Genomic DNA, 18,165 nt, shown 5'->3' on the forward strand with positions numbered 1-18,165 from the left:
ACCTTCTCCTTTTCTCTTTCCTGTGTTCATAATCGTTTCTTCTTTTTTTTTTTCCCCAATACTGGAAGTTGAACTCATGTTAGGCAGTTCTCTACCATTTGAGACATGCTACCAGCACCCTTTTTGGTTTTTTATTTGTTTGAACTCAGAGTTTCATGCTTGCTAGGCAGGTGCTCTATCACTTGAGTCATACCTCCAGTCCCTAAAGTACCTGGAAGTCCAGATTTCTGTCTCCAGGATGATAGGGATCAGCTGATAATATGGCATAACAGCTTACAACTTGATGCTTCCACAGGTTGGGAGCCTATACTTTGCCTCTGATTTGAAGGGCAAGAATTGACATAGGATTCCAACACTGATTAGAAAGATTTCAGCTCTTAATCCTCTGTCTTGAACATTTGAAAAAAAAATGCACATCCCCAGTGAATACTTATTCATAAGATATTCTTTCAGCATTACGTATATTGAAAAATACTTTAAAATTTAATTTTAAGGCTGAGCTTTTTTTTTTTAAGTAGGGAAAAGAATACTTTTCTCACTGAGTCCTAAGGGATCATGCTACTTCCTCATGGAGGAGTAATGTAACTCTCCTTTCTGGAGGTTTTGTTTTGTTTTGTTTTGTTTTTTTGGTGGAACTCGGGGCTTCACACTTGCTAAGCAGGTGCTCTACCACTTGAGCCACTTCACTAGCCCTTGGAGCTTCATGCTTGCAAAGCAGACACTGTACTGTTGAGTCACCCCTCCAATCCATTCTCCTTCTGGTGATTTTGGAGATGGGGGTCTTAAGAACTGGCTGGCCACAATGCTCCCAATCTCAGCCTCCCAAGTAGCTATAACTACAAGAGTGAGCCACTGGCAGAGCAGGCATTCATTTATTTATTTATTTATTTATTTTAAGATTGGGTCTTGCTATGTAGCCCAGGTTGGCCTCAAACTGATGATCCTCCTACTCAGCCTCCTGACTTACCTGTTCTTGGACATCACTCTCCTAAGTAACGCTTTAAGCCTACCTCAAGTTTCTACCCTTGCCTCATTATTTGATTTCACTATTTTATCTGTTCTATGTGGATTGTAAACTGCCTGAGATTAGAGACTAAGTAAATCTTTTGTTTCTTTGGTATCCTGCAATAAAGTGTAGCACAATTTTGGATACATAATTATTAAATATATACTTATTGATTTATTTCTTGGGATCATTTCAGAATATTCTTTTACTGATGGCTAGCAAAAGAGGGGAAAAAACACTCAGCCTTGATCTACCTCACTAATTCTGGGGTTTATTTTTGTGTTCTTCTTCTTTCAGGATTATAGACAACCAAGCCTATCTGTATTTACAACTTTGAGGAAATGGGTATACTGTAGCTGATGAAATGATTTGATTGTGATACCATGGGAATGGTGCATTCTAGGATCCAAACCTGAATTACTAACACCCACATCTGTTATGGGTTTTGAGGGTTTTGTCCTTTAGTTCTTTATCAAAGGCTAAGTGCTAAACCATACCATTTTATGCTCATTTCCTTTTTATATTTATTCATGTTGGCATTGATGTTCCAAAGTTGTATAAAATACTACTGTGTTTTATTTTGCAGGACTCTGTTTTGTTTCTCTGAACCACCCTCTCCTCAGAGGCATTTCTAAATTTCTGAAATTAATTATTTGTGACTATACTCAGAAATTCTATATAATTATATGGTTCCATAAATCTTGAGCCTAACATCATAATCTTGTTCATATGGCATTCCTATATTGTCATTTTTCCAAAGAAATTATCCTAAATCTAGGAGGAAAATATAAGATCAGTTTATAATCAGTTGGAAATCAAAATAGCAATAGAGATGAATAACAAACACTGGTCTTTATGATGTCATTCCTTCATAAAAGGCATATACTCTATACTTCCTAATATAATTCACTAATTTTAGTTGATAGCTGTTACCCATTACAACTTACAGGTTTGAGGATTTTTGTTATTTTATTTGCTTGGTAGTTATGCTAGGCTTTTTTTTTTTTTATTAGTACTCACTTTGAGGGGCTTATATGGCAAACATTTATTTTTCTTGCCCATGAGTATACAGGTTATTTGAGGTGGCTTTACTCCAGGCTGCAGGTTGGGTTTAGATCTGCTGTACATTGTCTCTCTTCCTAGTACTACCAGCTACCTGGACATCTTCCCATGGGGAAGGGCAGGATTCAAGAATACAAAGCTGGGTGTGGTGGGACACACCTATAATCCCAGCACTTGAGAGATAAGGCGGGAGTTTGTAAGAGTTCAAGGCCAGCCCGAGTTTCCTAGGGAGACCCTATCTCCAAACAAACAAAACAAACAAAAAAAAAAAAACAAGCCAAACTCATATTGTGTCTACTAAAATTCGTTTGGCCAGTGCAAGTCAGTACAGCAGGATATATACTCATTCACAGCAGGAGGCAAGCACAGTGCAGAGGATCTGATGTAAACATCCTATGAAAGGCCAAGTGGAGGGGAAAGAACCCAGTTTACCAACATAGGGGAGCAAGTCATTGAAGCAATCACTAATTTGCTGACATAGATCCTATGCACTCTAAGCATGATAAATTTTTCTTTCTGTGGTTTCTTATAACTTGACTACATTGTTTCAGAAATTCTCCACTGCTTTGAATTTTATTCACGAATGGCCCTTTAATCCAAAGTTGTTTGGTAGAAATGTGTTCAAGCAGAGAAGTTGTGATATTAATTGCTTTCTATGCCTTGTTTGAGAAAGAACTAGATTGATTAGAAATTTTTAAGAGGTAAATTAAAATAGGGTAGAAAACTACCTAAAACAAGCTGAAAGCATTCTTGTTGGTAAATGGAAAAGAGTTAGAAATTAAGCACTCCAAATTGAAATGGATAGGAGCAAAGTTAAAGTAGATAGTGTGGAGACTGATTGCTGAGACGCAAAAGGCGTTTAATTAACTTCTTAGACAAGCAGGGAGAATGTTTAAAAATAGTGTGTTTTAATCTCATCATTAACTAATAACCTCATTAAAATCATTTTAATGTAATATTTTATAAATAGGTGTAAAATTAGTTTGTATGGTTTGGTTATTGCCTGCTAAATTCTGCGATGGAATTAACAGATGCTCTGTCAGCTAAAACCTAGTCCACCTTTGCTTAGGGAATTGAAAGTTCATTTTAGCTCTGTTATGTGTGCGTTTTAAACTTTCCTGTTTGTTTATTAATTATAGACACAAGAAGTTGCAAAAATAGTACATAGTAGTCCTGTGACCCATCACCTAGCTTCTCCCAAGGGTGACATTAAACTAAGTGTCATTTCTTATAGGTAAGACACCTAAAAAACTAGCTAGCATTTGTTGCCCTTAATGCAGAGAAACTAAAAAAAAAAAAAAAGTGTCATTTCTTATTCTTATTTTTAATTTAATTTTTATTTTTTTATTTAAAGTAATATGTCTGTAGACCAAATAATTTTTAGGTTGTATGTTTCAGGTTTAACCAACTTCATAAAAAGTTTGGCCGCATCCACAGATTTCATCTGCATGATTACTTCTTTGCCCATTCTTCTCTCTCTTTTCTTTCCCGTATAATTTCTTTCAGATATGGCTCAAGGTAGAATTTATCCTCCTCATATTTTGTCCACTGCTTTTTAGGCAAGATCTGATGCCTCATGGTCAGGCCCAGTGTTCTCTTGATGCAAAACCTCCTGTCATTATAGAGGTTTTCAGGAAGCCTTCTTAGGGCTTCTTTCACATCCTCATCTTCATTTATTGTACCATCTCACATTAACCCCCATTTATTGAATCCTGCAGCATCGTAAAACCATTTTCGAATTCCTTCTAGTCACTAGCCTGATGCTGAAATGGCAGGCCTGCCTGCGATTTTGACCCAAGAGTGAAGTGTTGCCTTCTCTAATTTTATTTTTAAAAACTGAATGCATACCTGGTTGCTGGTGGCTCATGCCTGTAATTCTGGCCACTTGGAAGGCTGAGATTGGGAGGATCTTGGTTTGAGTCTGGCTAAGGTAGGGAGTATTGGAGACCCCGTCTCTTCCAATAGCTGGGTGAGGTGGCATGCATCTGTCATCCCAAGCCACATGGGAAGATCATGGTTCCAGACTAGCCTAGGCAAAAAAGTTTTTGAGAACGCCATCTCAATAGGAAAAAAAAAAGGGCATAGTAGTGCACACCTGTTATGCCAGCAATAGTGAGATGGGTGAAAGAGCATGATCCCTGTCCAGGCCCACCTGGGCAAAAAGTGAGACCCTGGCTCCAAAGATAACCAGAGCAAAAAGGACTGGAGGCATGGCTCAAGTGGTAGTGCACCTGCCTAGCAACCTGGAATCCCTGAGTTCAAACCCCAATACCACAAAACAAACAAACAAAAACCTGAATGGTTGCATTTAATGTGCTTGTTAGGAATAGAAGGAATACAATAGGATTAGAGTTTATACATTAGACATTTATATAAAAGAGGCTTCATTGTTTTAAAGAAGTTTCTCAATTTCTGTCTTTTCCATCTTTCCCAGAGCAATAAATAGCAGTCAGTACTCTTCTGAATAAATGCTCCATTATGTTAGAGTAATATCTTTATTTTTCACATCATTATCAACTATAGTGTTTCACTGTAAAGTTACTCCATTTGAATTAGAAGAGCTCATAAAGTTAGAGCAGTCAATTCAAGTGAACGAATGCTAGAGGTCCAAGGATTTTAAGAACTGGCACAAACCGATTCATATTATTAAAATGGCAGTAGTGGAAAAGAAAACTACTTTAGTGAAAAGAACTTATCAGAGATTTCTATTGGTCCTTTTGTTATTGATTCATTTGTCGTTTGTATCTGCACCCCTGTAGTCAACTTGGCCTTTTTTCTTTTTTTTTGGTGGTGGTATTGGAGTTTGAACTCTGGGCCTTGTATTTGCTAAACAGACACTCTACCACTTGACCCACTCCACCCACCCAGTCATTGGACTCTTATACAGCTTTTCTAGGGCATATATGACAAACAGAAGGTATGACTCCAGGATTTTTTTTTTTTTTTTTTTTTTTTGGTGGAACTGGAGTTTGAACTCAGGGGTTTGCACTCTACTACTTGAGCCACACCTCCAGCCCATTTTTCTCTGGTTATTTTGGAGATGGGGGAGGGGAGGCGGCGGATGTCTCAGGAACTTTTTTGCCAGAGTTGACTTGGATCCTCCATCCTCCTGATCTTATCTCCCAAGTAGCTAGGATTACAGGCCTGAGCCTGGTGCCCAGCTTCAGAGCCAAACTGGAGTGATAATACTAAGAATGCACATCATTGTCTCTGTGTGGGCTCCTAAATGTGAGGATCAGAAATGTGTCCAGAGTGTCAGGGTGCAGGCCACCTCAGAGTAGCAAGGAATATAGAACTCTGGGCTGGCTGGAACTCCAAGAGTGCTGCTGAGCTGGAGCCCAGGCCAGAGCCTGCTCCTGGCTCAACCTCATACTTTTTATTTTTATGTTTTTGAAATAGGGTCTTGTTACATAACCCAGGCTGATCCCAAACTCACAATCCTCATTTTCTGCCTCAGCCTCCCAGGTGCCGTAAACCGAGTTTTAAATTATTGTTGGATCCACTTTGCGCTTTCTTGAGTGTGGGTTTTTTGTTTTTGTTTTTGTGTTTTGCAGTACAGGGATTGAACTCAGTGCCTCATGCTTGCTATGCTAGCTCTACCATGTAAGCCATACCCCCAATCCTTTTGCTTTTAATTTGTCTTTCAGATGGGGTCTCCTACTTTTGCCTGTCCAAGGACACCCATGTTGTGCCTCTTTACCTTTCAAAATTAGAAAGTATCATGTAAAAGAAAGGGTCCTTCTATTGTTACTGCTTTCTTGTGTTAGTATATTTTCCTCCATTCCCCCCATTTCCACAGTTACTATCATACAGGAAGGGATTTTGTCATCTGTACCTTTTTGGTACATTGCTCCCCAGCAATCCAAAAGATTTCTAGTTTTGAGTTTGTTTTGGTAGTATTTTAAAACTTCAGAGGCTTTTTTGTTTGTTTGTTTGTTTGTTCAACATCATCTCTCTTTTTCTTTCCCCTCTAGCCTGAGAATGAGATTTCTTCAGACTGCAATCATGTAAGTATGGCTTTTCTATAACTCACCATATGTAATTTATAGATATGATGACAGATTTTTGTATGTTTTCCTTTTGTTCCAGGAAGCTTTATTCTTTGTTTGAGTCTCTTAATCTTAAAATGATAAACCTTGTCCAAGGACCATGGAAAAGGCTACAAACACCCAAGTTTACATTTTCCTTCATTTTAACTACTATAGGAAAATAATTAGCTCTCTTTATCAAATTGACAACTTTAAAATACTATATTTTAAAGTTCTTCAATTTAGTTGTCATTCAGTTATCTACTTTGTGGGTTGCACATTAAAAGCACACAGTTGTGGGAATCTCTACTCACATTTCCTGCATGCATTGGGAGCAGGAAATGTTTCTCCCTTTTTTCTCATTTCTTCCCCACTTTCATCCTGTCACACTAAATTTCTAATAAACTTTACTATTCTACTACAAAAAAAAAAAAAAGGCAGACAGATGTGAGATTAAATCTGTGCAAACAGTGGTGTGCAGCTTTGGTGGAGTCTATGCAGATTATAGTGGGGCACAGATTCCATCTGGAATGTGTCCAGGTGGGTTGTGGTCAGGAAAGGCTTGCTGGGGGAGAAAGTTCAAAATGAGACCATGAGTGACCTAGAGGAAAACGAGTAGAAGGAAGTCTTTCCCAAATATGACATAACCCCAGAAGATGTACACTCACACTTCCTGATTTGAAAACACTGCAAGGCACTAAGTGTGAAGCCCTGAGTTCAAGCCCCAGTCCCACCAAAGAAAGAAAAAAGAGGATGCAAATGAAACCCATAATGAGATACTACTTTACTTGCACTAGTGTGACTGTTGTCAAATAGACATAAAGTAACAAATGTTGACATGGATACAGAGAAATTAGAATCGTTTTACATTGCTAGTGGGAATATGAAGTAGTACAGCCTCTGTGGAAGACAGTTTGGCAGTTCTTCAGAGTTGAACAGTTACCATTTGACCCATCAGTTTCATTCTTAGGTATTTCCCTCTGTGTTTGGAAAACAAACTGCCTGTTTTTCCTCTGCTCACACACCACAGCAATCAACACGGAAGACTTCTTTGACCTCAGAGGGTGTGGCGATTTCTTCCTATCAGCAAGCAGTCAGTTCTGGTGTCTTCTACCCATTTCAGTTCTGGCTGGATCTACCTGGAGATAGTGTCAGATCCTATCCCACCCCCACCCCCATACACTTTAGATGCCAGTCACAAACCCAGGTCGTTTTTGTTTATTCAGTTTGTTTGTTTGTTTATTTTTAAGAGGTGAGGTCTTACTATGTTTCCCAGGCTGGCCTCAGCCTCTTGAGTAGCTTGGGCCCACAGGCATGTTACAACATGCCCGGTTCCCAGGTCAATGTTACCTGTACTCTAATTGACTGGCTGTAAATTGGAGTTCCTACAGCCCCTTCCTTGGGTTTAATTAATTTGCTCAAGCAGCTCACAGAATTTTGGGAAAATATATTTAACAGTTTATTATAAAAGTTAATACAAATAACAGATGAAGGTATGGAAGAAATGTACAGAGTTTCTGTGCCTTCTCAGAATGTGCCACCCTGCAAGACCTCATGTTCAGCCCTCTAGAACCCTGTCCCTTTGGGTTTTTATGAAGACCATATTGCACAGGCATGATTGCTAATGGAATTGGTGGGCAAACAATAAGTCTGTCTCTTCAGATTCTTCTTAGCCTCTGTACAGAACTCCCTGCTCTTAAGTCAGGACCCCTCTGGAGTGATACTGGATAGAAGTAGATCAGAGAATTCCTTTATGGCCAGCTCCAAGACAAAAGGTGAAGGAAGGTTTGAGTTTCATGACCTGCCTTGGGGAAGATAAATTGTAGTTTCTGTGACCTGCCTTGAGGAAAGAGTTATAAGTTCTAAATTGTGGATGAAAACCAAAATATATATCATAATATCACAATATCTAAGAGAGTTGAAAGCATGTTCACAGATATGTGCCTACAAATATATACAGCAGGATTATTCATAATAGCCTAAAAGTGGAAACAACTCAAATGTCTACCAACTGATGAATGGATAGGTAAGTAAAAATGATGTAAGCATCCATGGGATATTATTTGACCAAAAAAGGGTGATATGCTGTTATGTGCTACATCATGGATTGACCTTAAGAACTGGGCCAAAACGTCATATGTGATTCATATGAAATGTCTAGAATAGACAAATACACAAAAATAGGAAAATTACTGGTTATCAGGGGCTGGAAGAATTAGAGAATGGGAAGTGACTGCTAACAGATGTGGAGTTTTTTCCCTTTTTTTGGGGGGTGCTGGGTTTTGAACACAGGGCTTAGTGTTTACAAAGCAGGCATTCTACTGCTTGGGCCACACCTCCAGTCCACTTTGCACTGGCTATTTTTGAAGATAGGATCTCGTGAACTATTTTCCCAGGCTGGCTTTGAACCATGATCCTCTCTGTCTCAGCCTCCCTAGTAGCTAGGACTGCAGGCATAAGCCAACGGCACCCAGCTATTGTGGAGTTTCTTTGGGGATGATGAAAATGTTCTATAATTAGTAGTGAAATTAGTGTAATCCTATTATGCAACTAATAATCACCAAATTGTACTTTGGAAGAATAGATTTTATGGTGTGAATTATATCTCAGTGGATGTAGTCAGCTCCCATGTAATCACCATACAGCTTCAGTTATTAATTCAGATAGATCTTGTTTCTTCTGTAGCCCTACTTACTTCCCCTTCATTTGTATTATTTTGAAGCAAAACATTTCATTTGATTTCATATGTTACTATTTTAATAAATACCTGTCAATAAGGGCTTTTAGGAAAACTACCATGATACCATTATCATATCTTAAAATATCATAATTCCTAGTCAGATATCTACATAGTGTTCAGATTTCTAATTTCAGCTTCCATTCTAGGAGGGAATTTATCTAATCTGGTAAATAGTGCTATAAAAAGACCTATATAGCAAATGTAAAATATTGATAGCTTTCTACCCAAGATTGGCAACAAGACATACTTGCTCACTGTCATAGATGTCTTAGCTAGTGCAGTAAGGCAAGGAAAAAAGGAAATAAAACAGTTTAGGATTGGAAAGGAAAAAATAAACTGTCATTATTTATAAATAACATGATTGTATTAGTAGAAAGTCCAGATGAACTTACAGATAAACTATATCAAGTTATAAATACATGACTTCAGTAAAACCCCGAGACACAAGGTCAGTATATAAAACTCAATTGCATTTTCATATAGTAGAAATAAGCAAAAATTTTAAATGAATTAATAAATACTTTTTAAAAACAATATGCATGCCTAGGAGTAAGTCTTTTAAAAAATGTGTAATACCACTCTGCAGGTAACTATAAAATATTATGAGAGTTGGTGTGGTGGCTCACATCAGTAATCTTAGCTACTTAGGAGGCAGAGATCAGGATCACTGTTCAAGACCAGCCGAGGCAAAAAGCTCGTGAGACCCCCATCTTAACTAAATAACTGGACTGTGCACCTATCATCCCAGCTACATGAAAGCATAAATCAAGGTCTTGGCTGGCCCAGACATAAAGTTAGACCCTATCCCAAAAGTAACTAAAGCAAAAACGGCTGGGGGCATGACTCAAGTAGTAGAGCACCTGCCTAGCAAGCATGAGGCCCTGAGTTCAACCCCCAGTACCACCAGAGAGAGGGAAAGAGAGACTGATTTAAGAGACCTAAGTGAATAAATAAGCAACTATCCTCATGAGTTGGAAAACTTGGTATTATAGAAATTTCAGCTGTTACCAAATTACCAGTAGATTCTGTGCAATTCCATATTTGTTACTATTGGAATGGAAGGACTCTAAGATTTTTGTGGAAAGACCAATACCAATAATATGCAAAAGAGTCCTGAGGAACCAAGCAGAGACAATTTGACCACTTGATTGAAGAGTTAATGTAATATACCCAAAAGACTGTGACACAGGTTACTCCAGAGGCACCTGCACACCCATGTTTATTGCGGCACTATTCACAATAGCCAAGTTATGGAAACAGCCAAGATGCCCTACCACTGACGAATGGATTAAGAAAATGTGGTATCTATACACAATGGAATTTTATGCAGCCATGAAGAAGAATGAAATGTTATCAGTCGCTGGTAAATGGATGGAATTGGAGAACATCATTCTGAGTGAGGTTAGCCTGGCCCAAGACCAAAAATCGTATGTTCTCCCTCATATGTGGACATTAGATCAAGGGCAAACACAACAAGGGGATTGGACTTTGAGCACATGATAAAAGCTTTAGCACATAAGGGAGGGGTGAGGATAGGTAAGACACCTAAAAAATTAGCTAGCATTTGTTGCCCTTAACACAGAGAAACTAAAGCAAATACCTTAAAAGCAACTGATGCCAATAGGAAAAGGGGACCAGGAACTAGAGAAAAGGTTAGATCAAAAAGAATTAACCTAGAAGGTAACACCCACGCACAGGAAATCAATGCAAGTCAACTCCCTGTGTAGCTATCCTTATCTCAACTAGCAAAAACCCTTGTTCCTTCCTATTATTGCTTATACTCTCTCTACAACAAAATTGGAAATAAGGGCAAAATAGTTTCTGCTGGGTATTGAGGGGGTGGGGGGAGAGGGAGGGGGCAGAGTGGGTGGTAAGAGAGGGGGTGTGGGTGGGGGGAGAAATGACCCAAGCCTTGTATGCACATACAAATGATAAAAAAAAAAAAAAGAGTTAATGTAAAGCTGTGGTAATTAAGCCAGGTGGCAGTAGACCAGTGGAACATAATGAGACAGAAACAGGCCACACATGTATATGAATACTTGAATAAGGAACCTTAGCCCTTATTGCCTATTATTCACAGAAAATTTATTCTGTAACCAAATGTGAAAAGCAAAACTAGGAAGTAACAGAATACCTTCATGACTTTAAGATTGACAAATATTTCTTAAATAAGAAACCAAAAGCACTAAACACAAAGCAAAGATTGAAAAATTATGGAAGACTGTTTTTCCATAAAATTATTTTATTGGGGCTGGTAATGTAGTGCAGAGATAGAGCATTTGCCTAGATCCCTAGTGCCACTTTGAAAGTTTTACTTTATTAAAGACAATATTAAGAGTGAAAAGGCAACCAGGCCACCGTTGGCTCACCCCTGTAATCCTAACTACGTAGGAGGCACAGTTCAGAAGGATTGCAGTTCAAAGCCAGCCCCAGCAAATAGTTCATGAGACCTTATCTCAATAAAACCCATCACAAAAAAGGGCTGGATCTTAATATCAGACCCCAAACTCTTAAGTTGATACAAGAAAGAGTAGGAAATACTCTGGAGTTAGTAGGTATAGGTAAGAACTTTCTCAATGAAACCCCAGCAGCACAGCAACTAAGAGATAGCATAGATAAATGGGACCTCATAAAACTAAAAAGCTTCTGTTCATCAAAAGAAATGGTCTCTAAACTGAAGAGAACACCCACAGAGTGGGAGAAAATATTTGCCAATTATACATCAGACAAAGGACTGATAACCAGAATATACAGGGAACTTAAAAAACTAAATTCTCCCAAAACTAATGAACCAATAAAGAAATGGGCATGTGAACTAAACAGAACTTTCTCAAAAGAAGAAATTCAAATGGCCAGAAAACACATGAAAAAATGCTCACCATCTCTAGCAATAAAGGAAATGCAAATTAAAACCACACTAAGATTCCACCTCACCCCTGTTAGAATAGCCATCATCAGCAACACCACCAACAACAGGTGTTGGCGAGGATGCGGGGAAAAAGGAACCCTCTTACACTGTTGGTGGGAATGTAGACTAGTACAACCACTCTGGAAAAAAATTTGGAGGCTACTTAAAAAGCTGGACATCGATCTACCATTTGATCCAGCAATACCACTCTTGGGGATATACCCAAAAGACTGTTACTCCAGAGGCACCTGCACATCCATGTTTATTGCGGCACTATTCACAATAGCCAAGTTATGGAAACAGCCAAGATGCCCCACCACTGACGAATGGATTAAGAAAATGTGGTATCTATACACAATGGAATTTTATGCAGCCATGAAGAAGAACGAAATGTTATCATTCGCTGGTAAATGGATGGAATTGGAGAACATCATTCTGAGTGAGGTTAGCCTGGCTCAAAAAACCAAAAATCGTATGTTCTCCCTCATATGTGGACATTAGATCAAGGGCAAACACAACAAGGGGATTGGACTATGAGCACATGATAAAAGCGACAGCACACAAGGAAGGGGTGAGGATAGGTAAGACACCTAAAAAACTAGCTAGCATTTGTTGCCCTTAACGCAGAGAAACTAAAGCAGATACCTTAAAGCAACTGAGGCCAATAAGAAAAGGGGACCAGGAACTAGAGAAAAGGTTAGACCAAAAAAAATTAACCTAGAAGGTAACACCCACGCACAGGAAATCAATGTGAGTCAATGCCCTGTATAGCTATCCTTATCTCAACCAGCAAAACCCCTTGTTCCTTCCTATTATTGCTTATACTCTCTCTACAACAAAATTAGAGATAAGGGCAAAATAGTTTCTGCTGGGTATTGAGGGGGGGAGCGGGAGGGGGTGGAGTGGGTGGTAAGGGAGGGGGTGGGGGCAGGGGGGAGAAATAAACCAAGCCTTGTATGCACATATGAATAATAAAAGAAAAATGAAAAAAAAAAAAAAAACAAAAAAGGGCTGGAGGAATGGCTTAAGCAGTAAGAGCATCTGCCTAGCAAGAGTGAGGCCCTGAATTCAAATCCCAGTGCTGCCAAAAAAGGCAAACCAGAGTGGACAAAATATTTTCAATATATCTGAAAATATATCCAGAATATATATAGAAAATGCACAGAAAGCAGTAAAGAAGATACAAACTAATTAAAAGAAAAAATGGATAAGAGACCTGACCAGCCTTGTCTCACAGATGACATCTGAATAACAAACATTGAAAAAGTGCTCAACCTCATCAGTGGTCAGGTACCTACACTTTTAGAATTGCTACAATTGAAAAGATTGACAGTGTTGCTACCAAGTATTAGTATGAACATGAACAAGGGAGCTGTTTGACACTATTAACTAAAGCCAAGCATAAATATAATGTATTACACAGATACTTCACTTCTAGATATTTACTCAATGGAAGTGCTTATTTATCTGCCCAGAAAGGCACATGTAGGACATTTGTAGCAGTTCGAAAGCTGTATGAGTAAAACCTTTCCTCCTTCTTCATGAGAATTTGAATTACAATGACTTCTTAGCGCAGTGCTCTTCTCAACCTGATAAGTGTAAAATATTAAATAAGTTTCCAGGCAGCATTGTTTATGATAGAAATAAGTCAGTAAAATTTATATGGACTGGGAAAAACTACTAAGAAATTACAGATACCCTAAAAGGTTCCCATACTTGGGCTTCTCTGAATGGGGTGACTCCCACACTTGGGTGTATACTTTGCAGACCCTGAAAGCTGTCCTCAGAGGGTTAAAAAGATTCTGGCTTCCATGTGTGTGACACTTCTAAGTGAAGGTATGTTCTTCTCGTGCCATGGTGTCTTGTCTTCTCACAGCTGGAATGTCCCTTTGGGGAGAAGGTCCCTTTAGATGGCTTCCATTGTAAAGGGACAATTGACATGACCTTACTGGCAGTTGTGGTTTCTGTGTTTTTTTCTAGCCCAGCTCTTTCCACAGAATTCCAGACCCTATCTGCTGAGTCCATATTTCTTTTTTGTCTAGTGTTCGTTTTCCAAACCTCACTCTTAACTTCGAGCCCCTAAACCCTCTCCTGTTATAGTCTTCCCATATCAGTCTGTAGTTCATGTTTTTCCCGTTGCTCAAATCAAAAACCTTGGTTCCTTCCTGTCATTCTCACTGCTTCTTTTTAAATATATCCCGAATCTGACCACTATCACTATCTCCTTAGGCCAGATCATCCTCAGTTCTCTCCTGGACTTCTAGATACATTTTTTGTTTGGTTGTTTTTTAGTTTTTTGGTTTTTTTAATTTCACAGTACAGGGGATTGAACCCAGGGCTACTTGAGTCACACATCCCCGCACTATACGACCCTTATAGAAGCATTTGACTTAACAGGTAGTTTTCATTTAAAATATAGAAGAGGAAATAGATAAAATGAGCTATATACTATACTTTCAAAGAACTTGACTATGAAGGCAGGGTTTTCCTTCATCCCCTACACCCCAGTTCTATAATCAGGGTTCAAATATTTTCTTCCATCCAAATCAGTTCTTTCTGTTGCCCTCCTCCCTACCCCCATTCACAATACAGACCAGGCACAGGGCCTGGGCTGAGGTGTAGATGGGGTAGGTTTACTTTGCCTCCTCTTTCTAAGAACACAGACTGTGGAGCACTAGGAGGCTCCAAATCAGCAGTTGTCTCTTAACCTCACTGACCTAATCTCTCGCTCTCCTGTATACTGTAATCAGAGTTGATCTTTTGAGTTATCTGGTTAAAATTATCTAGTAGGTTCCCATTTCCTTTAAGCTAAAATTCAAAATTTTTGATATGAACTATAATACTCTGTGATCTCACCCCACCCCACCCCCAATCTTTCATACTGTCAATTCCAGCCATTCTGAACTACAGGTGATTCCCATAAGTTATCCTTACTCTTTTTGTTCTTTCTGCCTTTGCACACCTGCTACCCTAATTTTCCTTAGTTCATCAACAGAGTCCTTCTAATCCTTGTAAATTGAGCTATGCTACCATATGCCCCTCTTCCTCCTCCATTCACTGAGATGATGTGTTCTTTTTTTTTTTTTTTTTTTTGTGGTACTGGGGTTTGAACTAAGGGCTTCATGCTTGCAAAGCAGATGCTCTACCACTTAGCCACACCTCCAGTCCAGATGTGTTCTTTTCTGCTCCCAAAACATCCTTTACATGCTTCTGTTAGCACATTTACCACACTGTTCTGTTCTTATTGCTTATTTTCTTTCCAGTTTTCCTTCTCTTGTCATGCTATGGCTAAGTGCACTAGTGATGGGAGATTAGAGTTTTATACTGTGTTTCGGAGGAGGAAGAAAAGAAACCCTACTCATCTTTCTCCTGCTTCACCAAATCTTCCTTAGCACTCACACAGAGTTAACTGCTTATTTCTGTGTTGTGGTGACAGTGCTATGTATATCCCTCCTCTTTACTTTTTAAAGCAGATCTAGTCATATCATACCCCTTACTTTCCCTTTAGTGACTCCCCATTATTCTGGGGTTGAAGTCTAGACATGGCTTGCAGGACTTTCTGATCTGGCCTTAGCTTCCTCTCCTGAGTTGTCCTCCCTGGGACTTGAAATTCCTTTAACACACCCTGCTTCCATGCAGGCTGCTTCATTTGTTTAAAACAGACCTTTCTACCTTTTAATCTGGCTGACTGCTGCTGCTGACCTTTCAGATTTCATATTTCCATTTTTTCCCTCATCCCACCTCCATCTGGGGTACTCCTCCCCTGTTAGGCCATGGCCCCTCATTAGGCTATTATCCACTTCCTGCTATTGATCATTGCCACCACTGGATAGCCTGGGTCTTTATGCCCCAGTTCCTAACAAAGTGCCTGGCACATAGTAAACAATTGCTTCTGTTTCTCCTCCAATAGCCTATGAAGCTCCTAGAGATTAGACTGTGCATGGTGCATCGGAAGTGCTAAGTAGATGGTTTACTGATCCAGTGAATGACTGGTTGTATACTTTTATCCTGAAGTGTGGCAGTCAGAAAGGAATGGACACCTTTCCAAAAAAGATCTCTACATTATCCAAAGCCTCTGTTTTGTCTCTCCTTCTGAACAGTTTGAAGGCTTAATTTTGCTACGTTTCAGAAATTGGATGACTTCCTGAAATTTTTCAACTGAAGCCAAACAGATAAAGTAGTATTCAGTACTCATCTGGGAATAATAGCAGCATTAGATATTTTCTAGCTTAAAACATGTTAAAACAATATATTGTGTAAAGTAGGCCTTGTGGATATGGTCAAGTCAAGTGTTTTAAATGAATGAAGATAGATATGCCTAGAAACTAGACCATGGACAACTCTCCTTCATAAAACTGATCTATGAAAGCACTGTTGGTTGTGAGATCTGAGACAAAACCCACCACCTCTGAGCTTCTTCTGGGTTAGACTTTTTGACTGTAGCAGAAGTTACCTTATATAACCTGTTTATATTTTCTCAGAAAACTATATTGGGATTTCATTAAGTTTTTGATAGTCAATTTTTAATTCATAGGGTTTTGTTTAATATCCTTTAGTAAAAAAGAAAAAATATGTCAGTATGGTACTGCTTTAATTTTGTTTGTATGTTTTTTACTTTAATCTGTGTCATGTTATTTTATCTTTTTATTTGTTATTGGACATGTAAATATGCTTTATCTGATGGTCTAATTGGCTTTTTGTTATTTATTTATAGTAACCACTAATGATAAATTTCATACTTTTCTAACTGGATTTTTTTTTTCTCCCTTTGTTTTGTTTTCCCCTTTGAACCTAGTTGTTATGGAATTACAAGTTGAACCTGACTACTGATCCCAAATTTGAGTCTGTGGCCAGAGAGGTTTGCAAATCAACCATATCAGAGGTAGGTTCATAAAAGATTTTGTTGTTATTTAGTGACTTAGAAGAGAAAATGCATCTGTGACCAGCCCCCTCATTAAGAGAAAAATGACTCAGTAACCTTACTTTTCTTGTAATTTGCATCTGTCTTGGTTGAGACATAGGAAGAGGGGTATAATTAGACTCCATTTTGTTAACACCCAGCCTACACTTACAGTAGGATGCTACTGAATGAGACAGTTGGAAATCAGGTTCAGTTGGTCCCCATACATGTCATAGTGCAGCTGCTGAGGTTATCAGCACTGCTCTCCTACCTCTCACAGACTGCCCTGACTGAGGCAAATCACAATCATCTGTCTACCCCTCCCTCCCTATTATAAACCTTCCTAAATGTTTTGACCTTGCAGTTGGACCTATTGAACTACAGAGTCACATGCTTCAAATAATAGGAGTTAGTGCTAAAAAGATTAAGAGCATGAGTATTTATATAATTACAAATTGATATTGTATATAAAGAATAGTACATGAGAATGTATAGCACTATACAGATACTAATTGGGGAAATTTTTAAATTATTTTATTTTGTCTCAGTATAAACAACAAATGATATTAATGAAAGTTGTAGTTGAAATTTCTTTTTTGTTTTGGGTTTTGTTTTTTGGTTTTTGAACTCAGTCTTGCTAGGCAGGCATTCTACCACTGGAACTACTTCACCAGCCATGGGGCAGGTTTTTTTGAATCAGAAATAGAAAATCCAAAAAGCCTGAAATTTCTGCGTAATTACAAAGAGGAAAAACAGTTGCTATTTTTTCACCTCAAAGTTATAGTCATAAATCTTGCAACATAATAATCTGCCCTCAAGTTAATGCTATTGATGACATAAGTCATGGTTAGTTTCTCCACAGCTCTTGAAGGAAGATCCTGACCCACCCAGGTAAGCCCTTAGTTTATGGTCCTCATTTTGGTCATTTTGGGGTCTGATAGAACTGACTTTCTTTCTGAAGCCTTCTAGTACTGTATCAGATACATTTTATTCTTTTAAATCCATGACCCTTTATATTTATCTTGGGGCTTCAGAACAGAATAGCATATCTTTGGAAAATTGATCTTTACCTCCCAGTTTTAATATTGTACATCTCAAACTCCCTTAGCTAGTTATATGACTAAACCTCCAACTTTAAAACACCATGAGGAGAGGTGTTTGCTTAATAAGAGAAAGACTACTAATAAGGAAATGACCCTAGGCTTGAACTGTACATGTTCGTATATTCCCACTATCTTATGAACTATCAGTTACAAGCTTTTTCTTTTTTAGGCACATTTTAGGCTTGTTTTATCCCATTCTAAGATCAGCATTAAAAATATATATCAGTTTGATTACCCTGTGGCAACATTTCTGTGTTTCTGTAAATCCTCAAGTGGTAGCTAAATAAACTTTCAGTTGATTATTGGGGCTCCAATTCGAACTTTGTTCTCGATTTTTCTGCAGATTTTCACACTTTGCTTATCCAGTATTGGGGCCTATGTGAATGCTTTTCTACCCCCATTAACTTCTAAAACCTGC

The 18,165-nt window shown here is 38.5% G+C and overlaps 1 protein-coding gene and 2 pseudogenes across 2 annotated transcripts in view; 1 reads left to right on the plus strand and 2 right to left on the minus strand.

Moving 5' to 3' along the window:
* The window catches only part of Glg1 (golgi glycoprotein 1), a 110,618-nt gene that overhangs the window by 42,143 nt on the left and 50,310 nt on the right, over positions 1–18,165 (plus strand). For both annotated transcript variants that reach the window (XM_074055661.1, XM_074055660.1), the window contains exons 2-3: positions 6,043–6,075; positions 16,540–16,626. In XM_074055661.1, coding sequence (XP_073911762.1) covers positions 6,043–6,075; positions 16,540–16,626 — 120 coding nt within the window. The remainder of the gene's footprint in view (positions 1–6,042; positions 6,076–16,539; positions 16,627–18,165) is intronic.
* Positions 3,521–3,760, minus strand: LOC109684992 (cytochrome b-c1 complex subunit 7 pseudogene; annotated as a pseudogene).
* LOC141417742 (small nucleolar RNA SNORA51) lies at positions 14,312–14,428 on the minus strand (annotated as a pseudogene).

The sequence above is a fragment of the Castor canadensis genome, chromosome 15 (assembly GCF_047511655.1).
Source record: "Castor canadensis chromosome 15, mCasCan1.hap1v2, whole genome shotgun sequence".
NCBI classification, from domain to species: Eukaryota; Metazoa; Chordata; class Mammalia; order Rodentia; family Castoridae; genus Castor; species Castor canadensis.